This window comes from Heliangelus exortis, chromosome 2 (assembly GCF_036169615.1).
Source record: "Heliangelus exortis chromosome 2, bHelExo1.hap1, whole genome shotgun sequence".
NCBI classification, from domain to species: Eukaryota; Metazoa; Chordata; class Aves; order Apodiformes; family Trochilidae; genus Heliangelus; species Heliangelus exortis.
The window spans coordinates 128,926,872-128,939,585 of NC_092423.1; the positions used below are offsets into that span (position 1 = coordinate 128,926,872).

Consider the following 12,714-nt stretch of genomic DNA (forward strand, 5'->3'; position numbering starts at 1 on the left):
TGTATTAAATAGCTGACTTTTTCAACATTGCCAGCAGTGTCAAGTTCTGGCTTTTTTCTCCCTACAGCTGCTTGGAATGTGAATGCAAGGATTAATACCTCTGAACAGAATTCTACTTCTTTTTCTTCATTTGGATTAACTCCTGGAGTTTCTGGTATGTAGGCCCTTCCAAAGATATTTCTATTCTTCTCCATCCCAACCAGGTGGAAACAGAATTTGTCAAGTGTTATTAATATGCATCTTTCTCATTGTTCTTTGAAGACAGTACATGTAACTGTAAATAAATGGAAGACATTTTTTGGAAGTTTAGAAAGCTTTTTTGTTACGTTAAAATTATGCAATAAGGTAACTGCTTTAATTGATAAGCTAGATCAGTAAGATAGTGATATTTTTTTAGCCTTCCTATTTGTGCATTGAGTCTAAAATAATGGCATGAGAGATTGCTTAGTATTGCTGTGTCTTAAGATGGACATCAGAAGATTGCTTTCTAGGTAAGTCTGTTTACCTGTGTCTTATGGGAAGTTTCTTATTTGACGTTTGAGCTTTTTCCATGCAAGGATCTGAATGGTGAGTTCCAAAATGTGTTCTGTGGGCAGGATTTGAAGTCCTGAGGTTTTTTTCTGTGTGATGCATGGCAAAGCTGAGGTCTGGGGTTTTCTCATTGTGAAGGGTGAAATTAATGTGGAGTCCAAACCTGGCTTCACAACACTTCTCTTATGTTAAACTACTGACATGAGTGCTACTGTGATTTATTATACAATCATGGAATCATATATCAGCTTTTCTGCTCTTTTTTGCCTGCTCCCATTATCTAACAGGCTTGGCATGTCTTGTTTTCTTTTAGAAGTATCTAGCTAAGTACTTCATGGGTTTAGGCTATGCTTACTTGCATTGGAGTTTGCAATCTTTTAACTGTGAAACTCAATCTCTGTGTCCTGAAGCTCACACCAGTGCTTCATTTTCTACACATCTGAGCCAGGATAACAAGTTCTATTTATCAGACTTTCCAAAGAACAGTTCACTTAATGAAAATGTAAAGAAACTTTGTCTTAAAGAAAAAGTAGAAAAAAATTCCTAATGGTACAGAGAGTTTTCATAAAATAGCATTTGCTGGGGGAGTCACTTGAGTTCAAATTCAGTTCACTGATCTGATATTAGTCTGCAGAACCACCATTCCAAGTTTGAGAGAGTTGTGGAGACAGTGAAGGGTACTCAACATCTCTGAGGCACCTTAGCCAGCATTGTAATGCAGAGCAACAACATGAATAAATATTTGCTTCTCACTTGCAACTGGCTATTAAAAAAAAGAGAACATTTCAAGGTTCCTGATATGAGGTATCTTTTTCAGAGATGAAGTTTATCAAATAGTTCAGGTAGCTATGGCCCTATTCAGACTTGATTTCAAAAGTGTCATCCAAAAGAAATACATAACTTCCTTTCAGTCACAAGGAAGAGTTTTGGTGCTTTGTTTTTTTTTTTTCCTAAACCTGTGTCTGTTTGTTGATACCTTATTTTTCCTAAAATAATGTTGGATGTCTAGCACTTTCTGTTATCATGACTGGTTTTTGTTATGATGCTTTTGTACTCCTGAAACCTTTATTCAAAATGAAAATTGGATTCTTAGTAATTAATAATTTAATTGCTGTATCTGCGATGTGTTTGAAGTTTCTCTTTAGTAGTTTCTCTTTAAACTTCTTTCTGGAAGAGTCCTAATTGATACAGGGTAGTAGTTTTACTACTCATAAAATTTCATCATATTTTTCAGATTGAGGAGATGGCTGTAAGCCTTTCAGCTGCTGTTACTCACACTTCATATTTCTTTTATGTGCTCTTCTCTTCTCCTGACTTATTGTCTTCATTCTTCAATTCCCTTGTTTTCTGAATATATCTGATTTTCAAGAGCCCTGTAGTTCTGTAGTTTCCCTGTTTTTGGTTTGTTTTTTTTTCTCTTTCTTTTTTTTTTTTTTTTTTTTTTTTTTTTGAGACATTGTTTCCTACTCTGAATTTATTTACCTAAGAAGACTCAGGAAGCTTGTTAACTTACAATTTTATTTATTCTCTCTCAGGATCCAACAATGAATCAGTTTCTCAGGCTGGTGCTTCTGATTTTCAGTGGGATCTAAGTCATGCTCAGCCCCCTGTTGATGATGAATGGTCTGGGTTAAGTATGTTCCTTTAAAATGTTCATTAACAAATTTTGTTAGCTACTGTCACTTTAAAGTATAGTTACTTGTATTCACTACTTGTATTAGATAGTTTTGAGCATCTGAAGAAAAACCTGAAATATTTTGATAAAGGATAATAGAAAATGGTTGATTTTTAGGAAAAATACTTGAATATTGAAACTCGGAAGTGAAAGAAAGCTCATGAATCTTAAGGTAGTCCTGGCTTTTGCTAGAAAATCTTGGTAATCCATTAAAACAGTCTTATTGCAAATGATGAGAAAAACATAGTGCAAGTCTGAAAGACTTGTAGGTATTTAGTAGATTGTATTTTTTTCAGTTTGATTTTGTGGTTTTTGTACCTTGCTGGAGACAATAAGACTCTTGTATTTAGTCTAACTTTATAATTTAGCAAACATTAGGAAGTTCTTAAGTATATAGAAAGCATATGCAGGGCACAAATCACTGAAATTACTTGATAATTGTAGTAAAATTGGTGTTTACTCTTCCATTTGCCCTCCCTGCCAATTTTTAAATATTCTTGTAGTTCTTACCACAGCCCCTCCCTAAAAAGGGATGTAGTATATTAGTTACAGTCAGTCCTAAATATATGCTAGTGAAAATATACTTGTGCTTAAAGCTTTTAAACCTTAAATTCACTTTTTGAACTGTCTTGTAGTTGGCATACTTACTCAGATCTAAGAATATTTAGGGAAAAAAATTATTCTACTTATTTAGGTCATTGACCTGAAAAATTGGTCAAGAAGTTGACCAGAAAAGTTGCCTTGCATGTTACCTTCTCTCTAAAAAAAAATTCTTGTTTAATGACTGCAAAAGTGGAATGGTTTGATTCAGTCTTTGATTCCACTGCATTGGCATAACTGCACTGATAACAGATAATTTTTAAAATTATCTTTTGTCTTTTATCTGCTTTAAGGTTATGGAAAACACGTTTCATTCAATAATTTGAAAGTAATCAGTTTTACTATCATAAGCATAATCTATTCACATTTCTGCCTGTAGAATTGTTTAATAGTCTCTGTTAATAGCTTCTGTTAATAGTCATAGATGTATAATAATTGAAGTGTATTCCAAGAGAAGTGGAAAAATAATGGCAGTTTAGGCCAATCTGATACACACACACACACACACACACACACACACACACACACACACACAGACCTTACTGCTTTATCAAGTTCTTCAGGTTTTAAGAAAACTTAATGTAAAAATACTTACATTTATTCTTATTACTAGGAAAGAATGGATTTTTTCCTTTAGACAACTAGTAAGAGGGCAATATATAAGCTGTAAAGTGTTTTGTTGTCCAGCAGTTGTTTTTTTCAAATCAACAGATTTTAGTGTCCAAAGTAAGTGTAATTGAGGTACTATTTTTATATGAAAGCAAGAGGTAGAAAAGTGATATAAGTAATCTTAAAAAATTTTTAGTGGGTTTTTTTGTTTTGTTTTGTAATGCTTCCTAGTAAATGTAATTGGGTTAATTTCTGTTTTTTTCTTTTGGCTTAATTTTCAAGTGTTAAAAATGAATCCTGCTATAGTTAGCAGGCCAAATTTGCCTCTTCCTCAATTTGGCATAGACTGAGAGTGAGAAATATTTGTGATGTTAATATAAATGTGAAATGAAAGATTGTTTTTTACAAGGTGTTCTGTTTCAAAATTGACATGATGTAACTTTTGTACTAAACAATAAGTCCAAGGCTTAGTCCTTCCTTTCAGACATTTTTAATTTTTATGTAAGTGACCCTTTAAATCTGTTATTCCTGTGTGACAACATAAATGTGTGTGATCAAAGATGAAGGACAGCAAAATGGAGTAGGGACTTGGAAAAAAAAACATTATTAAAAATGTCAGTGTTACAAGATGGCTTTTGGCTCAGCAGGTTTTACACTTTCAGATATATCAATTGTGAAGGATTCTTCCTAAAAGAAGACTGATCAGTGTTACAATTCATCTTAATACTTCTACAAATTTGGAGGAAGGCTTAGGATAGGGAACAACTCTTAGATTTGTCCCTCTTCACATAATTTAGGAAAGAATCTCAGAGCAATTGCATCTAACTTTCTACTTCTGCGATTAGTTTGTAATCTGATTGCTCTGTAAAATAGCCAATTCTTAACTCATTATTTACAAAAGTTTTCCACCTATCATTGAAGTCTTTTTTTTTTTTTTTTTTTTTTTTTTTTTTTCAGAAGTACAGGAAGTCAATATTTACATCTTGATTTCAAGAAGTGATGTTAGCAGATTTTAATTTTGGGGGGGTTTTTTGAACTGTGAAAGAGTACCTGTAAAGTACGGAGACATTCCTGAAAATCTTTATCTTTGTAGATGGACTTTCTTCAGCTGATCCCAGCTCTGATTGGAATGCACCAGCAGAAGAGTGGGGAAACTGGGTAGATGAAGAAAAAGTTGCTTCTGTTCCTCAACCTGAAGAGATATCTGATGTTCAGAAGGTAAAAGGTGATATTTTCTCCTTAGCTCCAAGACACTGCCATTTCTTAAAGTAACTAAAGAGTGATGTTAAAGGTAACCTATCATCTCTTTCACACTGATAAGAGCAGCACACTTATGTTTAAGGTGTACATAGAGAAGGAAAATGCTAAATGTTGTTATTGGGAAAATAGAAGCACGTAGCTCCATGTCAAATCTAGTGTCTCATCACAATATAAAGATTACTTTATCAATGTAGTCTGAGAGGATTTAGACCTGTATTATGGAATCATATGAAAATCTATCTTAATTTTCCTAAATACTTCTAAACTATTTAATTCTCTGTATGAAAACATTTCCATGCCACCAGTACCTGGTGTTTGGTTGCCTTGTTCAGTCCCAAATCCTGTATCTATATTACCAAATAGCATGTAAAGAACATGGTCTTCCTAAAATAAACTGAACAGACAAGATTGTGTTCATTTATATACAATTGAATTCCTTGTAACTTAATTTTTGTTTTGTTTATTTATGGCATGCTTCAGTTGTCATTTTAAATACTAAATAATTTGTATTCCTGCATGAAGCCTTCAGATAATGAAAGAGAAAAAGCAGAGCCAGTTCTTCAGAGTTCTGCAAGTGGCAAATCCAAGAAAAAGAAGAAGAAAAAGAAGAAGCAGGGTGAAGAAGCTAACTCTCCTGCACAGGTAAAAGGAACAAAATTGGGGTAGTCTAAAAGGCAGTTTGTGAGGAGTTCACAAAATCACCTTGTTTTTGTATATTTGTGTCTTAAACTAAAATTGTTTTGGCAAAATGGTATTTGGTATTGGATTGTCTCCTGTTGTTTCTCAATTCTTAAAGTAATCCTCATCCTAATTTTTCCTTTCATTTGAATGATTTCATGCTTGACTTATGCAATGTAGGTTTTATGGATTTATTGAAAATATGAAATACGTGAAAAGTATTTATCATTAATTATTTGGTTTTCATCAAATCAAATTCTGTACTGTAAGGATGCTTCCAGGAGGAACTTTCTTCTTCATGGGAAGCCTTCTCCTCCTGTTCTTTCAAAGACAGCTGCCAATATATCTAGCTAGGAGAATGAGAGACATTGCAGTTTTCTCTTAGGCTGTTTTAAAATACAGTTCTACAAGCATATAGTGGTTTTCTGAAATACTGTCATGGCTTGATTTATGTGAAATGATGAGTATCAATACCTAGAATTCAGTAATTGGAGCTACTCTGTAAGTCAGATTTGAGTGAGATAATATTTGCAAACTGAGGGGGGTTGGAATTTTCTGTGTTACTTAAGTAGGTCTTGAAGAATAATAGTGAAATGGATTTGTTGTAAAAATAGCAAAAGTAGATTGCCCTTCACTTGGCAATTGAATCATGTTTGGTTAGATGAAAACAAGTACTTTCCTAATAGGAAAGAAAGCTTTTAATAGTTTATGCTATGGAAACATCTTGTTTCTGCTTGTAGTGGCTGCCACTCATAATTTACATTCTTTACAAAAAAATGCTTAGTTGAATCTGGGTGAATTTTAGAGAGGGAGAAAGCATTGCTTCAGTCATTCTTGCTTTCAATGTGCATTTTATGGTGATCATGTTATCTGGGCTCTTACTAAAACAATTTTAAAGGATAAAATTCTTATTATACTAAATGCTTTTAAAGTTGTCTATGTGGAGATGGATGCTTGTGTCAATCTGCAGTGTTTCGAGGCAAATTCAAACAGAGGGTACCAGGACTTCAGCTTTTTTATAATTGAAATATTGTATTCTTGTATCTACAGTGACTCTTAGGTGTTATTCAAGATAAATAGGTTATGGTTAACAGGTGATTGCAGATACCTTGCATGGATCTTAGGGTCAGTGAGTGCATTCTGAATTTTTTTCTGTTGCCTGTGAGCTGCCTTTAAAGTGGTACATGTCAGATGGAATACTACTGTCCATGCTAACATGATCAGATTTATTATTCTACCCATTGGTCTCCAGCCGTTCTGATCTTGTTACTTTTTCCTTTGATCTGTCAGTCCGTGAGAAATTCAGTGTAAATACCATCACTTTTCTGTATTGTATTTCATGGAAAGTTATGGAGCATTGCTTGAGAAAAGCCTATATAGAACTGGTAATACATCAGATAAATTATCCTTGTTAAAGTGGTTCAGTAATTTAACTTAAGTGAGTTTGAAGTAGGACTGGCAAGATTTGTGTATTTATCCTCTGAAAATTGCACATGTTCATTTAAACAGCATCACCTTTCTCATTGATTGTACTTAAGTGTTCACACTCAGCTTGTTGACTCCAGTGTTTGTCAAGGCAGTGGAAGGAATTATATTGTTTCCTGTCAAGAATCAACAGGCATAGACTATGACTGTTTTCACAAAATTTCAGCTTAAAACTGGAGGCCTGTGTTTTATTTCCTGTTTACCCCCACATTCTTGTGCTCTAAAGAAATGTAACTACTCTAATTCCTCATATAAAATGACAACTCTCCACTATTACAGTGTTTTAAGGAATAAAGATTGAGACTCTAGGATACTTCAAGTACATTTTCTGTACTAAGAGGTTTGTTTTATAGGCATCAAGGCAGACTAAACTGGGTTGCAAAAATATTATTGAAGCTTAGTAGATTATAAAAAACTTCACAGTTTAACATGCAGAGCTTCAATTAAAAACATTTTCTTGTAATAAAGCGCAGAATTAAGAGCAGTTAAGTCTCATTGTGATACTTTTGCAAAGTTTTTGGAATAACTTCCATCTGGTTTCACATCCTTATAATTTCACAGGAGTGTGAAGTACAGTTTGTTTCAGTGATTGGGATTTTTGTTAGTGAATTACAGGAAGGGTACTCTCTTCTGAGCTTTATTGGGTTCTATGATTATTTTTGAATTCTGTTCTTTAAGTGTTAGTATAAGCTAATATTAGCCCACTAGTTTTTTTTAGACAGATTGTCTTAGTTATAAAAGTTCATTTACAGCGACAACTTGTGCAGGGAAGAATGGTCAGAACTGTACTGCAAACACAGGCTCTGTGGGTTTTTTCCTCCCCTCTCACTTCCCACTTTTGTAGGACACTGAAGAACTGGATAGAGAAGCTGGAGAGGAATTTCAGGAGGATACCTCAAAAGTTCAACCACAGCAGGAAACAGCTTTTTCTCTGAAGACCATAAGTACTAGTGAACCAGCTAAGGTAGGGGTACAAGATTGAGTTTGTTATTTGAAAGTGCTCAAGTCCATTGAAACATTAATTTGTGTAGGTGAGGTTACAGTAAGAATACTGCTTCAGGGTAAATCTAGATGAATACAAAGGTGGTGGAGAGGTTGAATTTTAGTTGTAGGTCAGACACAAGTTTTAGAAAGGGTGTCTGATATGAGTGAAAAGAAGCATCTTCTAAATCATTAGTCACTTTCGTGACTGTGAAATAATTTTCATGTTTGAATATTCAAGCAATAGTTTAAAAAATTGAAATCTGGAAACCTAAGAACTAATAGGTGTGAGCTCAAGGCTTATAGCATATTTTACTGTTTCATTTCAACAGAATGAAGTTTTATTAAGTTCTGGCTCAAATGCAGTCTAAATTTTATTTTCATGACTGCTGACCTTAATGACTGAGTAACAAAAGTATTTATTTGAACCAGTTCACAAACTGCCTATTTGCTCCAACTTTCAGTTCAGATGTCCTAGGGAACACAGATTCTCTTTAATCTTTTTCATCCAGCACCTTTTTTACATACGATGATCCTACAGGCATCACATTGTAGCAATAAGTAAAGTATTTAATACTTCTAGTGGTATTGATTTTCTGCTCCATAAAGAGTGAAAAATACCAGTGAGACAGTAGTTTAGTACCACAAAGTATCTGTCAGAATACTGAATTTTACTTCTTAACTGCTGATGCATTTGCTTTATAAAGAACAGTGTCTTAACATCTAGATGAAAATATTAGAAGATCACTATAGAAAAAGTACAGAAACTTTTTATTGAGAACACAGAGTCATAGAATGGTTTTGATTGGAAGGGACCTTAAGGATGGTCTAGTTCCAACCTCCTTGCCAACAGCAGGGACATTCCCAACTGGACCAGGTTGCTCACCGTTCTATCCAGCCTGGCCTTCAGCACTTCCAGGGCAGTGCTGTCGCAGGGAGCCACAAACTCCCTGTGCAGTCCATTCCAGTGTCTCACCACCCTCACACTAAAGAATTTCTTCCTAATATCTAACCTAAATCTATCATCTTCCAGCTTAAAACAATTAGCCTTTTTCCTGTCACTACACATCCCTGTAAAAAGTACCTCCCCAGCTTTCCTGCAGGTCTCCTTCAGGTACTGGAAGGCTGCTATAAGGTCTTCCCAGCGTCTTCTCCAGGCTGAACAACCCCAGCTCTTTCAGCCTCACTTCACAGGACAAGTTCTCCAAAAGCAAGTGGAGATGCAGGGGGAAATATGTGCCTTGAAAAGCACACTGAGATATATTTCTAGCTTATTCTTAACATCCTGCATTGAAGTAGAGCTTTTACTATAACTATTTCATTTAGGTTCAGTTAAACCTTTATTCATGGTTAGCAGCACCTACCTATTCTATTGGACTAGTGCAAAGTGTGAGTTTTTGAAGCTGTATTTAAAAAAGCAGTTATCAGCCTATGTGTGGAAGTGGCTTTATTCCTGGCAGTGTGTGTATTTAAAAAAAAAAAAAGCAAAAACTTAGAGGCAATTATGTTGTTTTCTGTTGGAAGCCATAGTTGATGCTGTCTGAGCAGAAAACTCATACTTGGTTTGTGACATCAAAGTGTTTTTTTTGAAATCTAGGAAGAGATGTACTGACAGTGCAGATGATCTGTCAGTCTTGCCATCACTTTTGGCTTTATTGTAATTTCACACACACAAAGATGCCTTCTGATGTTGTTTGACTTGACTGCTCCAAAAAAATGTGGAAACAGTCTACAACTGATGTGTGAAATAATTGACTTAGGTTTCTAAGCTAGGTAATCTAGTGTTGAACAAATGTTTCAAAACATGAGAATCAAATATGAGAAAAAATAAACTGATACTAGAGTACAAGAAAGTCATAATCCAGAATATCTTCGTAAAGATGAGAAACAGCTGAATGTTGAACACTTCTGGGTTTTATCTGGTGATCATATTTTTCCCATATTATACATCTTGTGGAAACCTTTCGCATTTTATCAGCAGGCACAGGTTTTAAATGAAGAGAACTTTAGAAATCCTTTATTTGTAACAGTTTCACAAGTGACTGCTTCATTATAAGTTGTAAAATTATGCATGTAACTCAATTATCAAATAGGCTTTATTCATTGTGTCAGGTTTCCTTCCTGAACTGATCTGTTCACAGACACAATCCTACTGAATAGTAGTTCAAGTTTTAATTTTTTTGTATTGGTATCTACTTCCCCTCCAGAATTCAGACAGAAGTATGGTATTTAGAAAAATATCCAGGCAATGCTGTATGTACCTGTATAGTTCCATTTGCAGTGATACTGCATACTTAACATGCAAGCTGCAACATGTTTGTTGGTCTCAGAGCCTCAGACAGCTGCACGTCATTGAAAACTTAATTGTATTGCTTAACCTGCAGGTGGAGAGTGACTGGTTCCTAGCACAGCTGTATTGGCTAAGTTTGGAGAGGCTGTAGGTTGGGAGTTATTTTATCAGTGTGGTTTATTTAAAAAAAATTATCATATTTTCAGTGCATTAAGAGAAATATTGCAGTTACTATTGTTATAATTATTTAAAAGCTTGTTTCAGGCACAGCAGACTTCCTCTGTAATGTTAGAACCACTACCTTCTAGATTTGGTTTTAATTAAAGCTGTTTAACTTCTTGCCCAGTGTGACATGATTAAAAAGTAAAAAGGTGCATCATCTTGGTCTTTATGTTCTGTCTAAGTTTGTGAGATGCTTATATTGCAGTGATAGAAACAGTACAAATGGGTAACTATACTCTGGGATCCGTGTACATCCACATCAAGGGAAGGGGACTTCACTGCTTTGTTGTGATAGTTCCAGGTCCTGGCTGTCCTGGCACAACTACAGACATGATTTCTTAACACACATAAACTTCATTTAGGGTTTGTTTGACCGAGGCACTGTTTCCTAATACACTGTTAATTGAAACCTTTTGTCAGTTGGTCGCCTGTTGTGGGATCGTGTTTTATATATTGTGACTTTCCTATTGGAAAGTCAACATGTTTTTTGAAGTTTGAATTCTGTTGGACTGTCCTGTAATCCCAGTAAGTGCTACACAGTAAGCTACTGTTACATCTTGGCTCTGTAATGGGAACCTTCAAAATAGACCAGGTTATTGGAAGAGAACTAGCAATATCTTTTCACTTGGTAGTTATTCCTACAGCAATTTCCACAGAAATACTTTTTGATTGCTATCATAAATCTCCGATATTCTCATGTAAGCAGTGTTTTGAGCGGTTGATAGGAATAACTGCAAATGTCTTCTAAATACTGTCAAATCTGATTTATTTTGGGTTTTGAGATGTGTATTTGGGCCTATAAAGTTTGTCCGTTTGCCAGATGCATACATTTCACCATCTTGCATCTCTTCTGAATGTGTATTCTAGAATCTTTTTAGGATCTTAGTGATGTTTAGATTGTTCTGTTTGCTGTCATATTTTAAAAATTCATTGGTGTGCTGTATCTTTACATCTATGCAACTAAAAAAACTGGCACTAGATGGCAGGCGTAGTCTTGCAGCCATGAGGTAAAATTTTGAAGAATTTTAATATTGGCTTAATTTTTCAATGCAGTCTTTCCAGCAGTTGCTATATATACTCCCAAAATAACATCATATAAGGGTGTACTACTGTTGTATGACTTGATAAATTTCTGGAAATTTTTTTTGTCTTTTCTCATAGCCTGAGGAGGTTCCTTCACTTGCTGTTTCTACTGAGCCATCTGTAATTGTATCAGAGAGCGATTCTGACAAGATCGCTTCCCAAGTGCCACAGATGCTGCAAGAGACAGATGTTTCTAAACCCAATATTAAGCAAAACAGTGTGCCTCCTCCACAGAGTAAGTATCTCTCAGTACAATTCATTTGCCTGAATTCAGGGTGTGTTTTTTTCCCATAGAGCATATATAGTTAGAATGCTTTTCCCTAGGATATGGGTTTAGAGGGTTGTATCAAATACATACAGATTTCATTTATGTATCTTGCCATATCTTGGATTTTGATGAAGTACCTTGACAAATGTGCTTTTACTATGAGGAAAAGCTGACTTTATTTGCTTGGATGACTGAAAATGTCTGTTAGCCTAGTCCAGTCCTTAACAGACATTTGGACTTACCCTTCACCATCAGGACTGGAGCTCTGTGCTGTGACTAAGTAGTTGTGCCAACAATGTTGAAAAAGCCTGTTTGCAAATCTTCAGTGGAACAGATGGGTACTAACATGGTAGTTGATAGGATGTTTAGCTACCACAGATTTGGAAAAAGAAATGCAAGCAATTCAACTTTTAACCTACTGAGATGGGGGAGGGGGATTGACTTTTCAACTTAGCTCGCTCTTAATATCTTTTTTTGTGTTCTTCCATGAAATGTTGAAGCCATGGAGGAAGACAGCTGGTAATACAGGAGTTGAAAGCTATTGGGTGATACACTTAGTTTTGTTGTAGTCTAGCAGCACACACATCAGGCTTAAGTACTACAGATATATTGCTTTTTAAAAATATTCTGTCTTCAGAAGTGTTAAACATATCCTCTGTTGTACTCAGCAAAAGTGCTTGTATTGAAGTACTCACTCTTACGACAGAAAATTTGGAAGGGAAGTAAGGATTTGAAAGTCATTGCTTAAAAAAAAAATACTGGAATTAGACTTCTTAATGAGATTAATAAATACTGACATTTCCTAAGATGTTCCTGCATAAGTTGTTGTACTAAACCATTTTTAATGACTGCAGAAGACACTAGATGATGTCATAACACTAGCCTCATTTGACTGCACTAATTGGCTTTTTTTTTTAACAGATTAAAAACAATCTTATAAATCAATGTGTCAACTTAGAACTTTGTGTTCTAGTTCTGAAATACGAAGTCTTTTGACTGATTCATGCCTCAGCAATCAAAAGAACATCTGTT

At 34.9% G+C, this 12,714-nt stretch overlaps 1 protein-coding gene and 1 long non-coding RNA gene across 3 annotated transcripts in view; one reads left to right on the forward strand and one right to left on the reverse strand.

Annotated features, from left to right (window-relative positions):
• Positions 1–12,714, reverse strand: part of LOC139793411 (uncharacterized) — a 410,787-nt gene that overhangs the window by 372,762 nt on the left and 25,311 nt on the right. The window lies entirely within an intron of this gene.
• The window catches only part of MTDH (metadherin), a 33,702-nt gene that overhangs the window by 17,404 nt on the left and 3,584 nt on the right, over positions 1–12,714 (forward strand). Inside the window, exons 7-12 of one of the 2 annotated variants that reach the window (XM_071738017.1) lie at positions 68–154; positions 2,067–2,165; positions 4,509–4,633; positions 5,198–5,317; positions 7,683–7,802; positions 11,493–11,649. In XM_071738017.1, coding sequence (XP_071594118.1) covers positions 68–154; positions 2,067–2,165; positions 4,509–4,633; positions 5,198–5,317; positions 7,683–7,802; positions 11,493–11,649 — 708 coding nt within the window. The remainder of the gene's footprint in view (positions 1–67; positions 155–2,066; positions 2,166–4,508; positions 4,634–5,197; positions 5,318–7,682; positions 7,803–11,492; positions 11,650–12,714) is intronic. The other variant, XM_071738016.1, reaches the window with a different exon arrangement.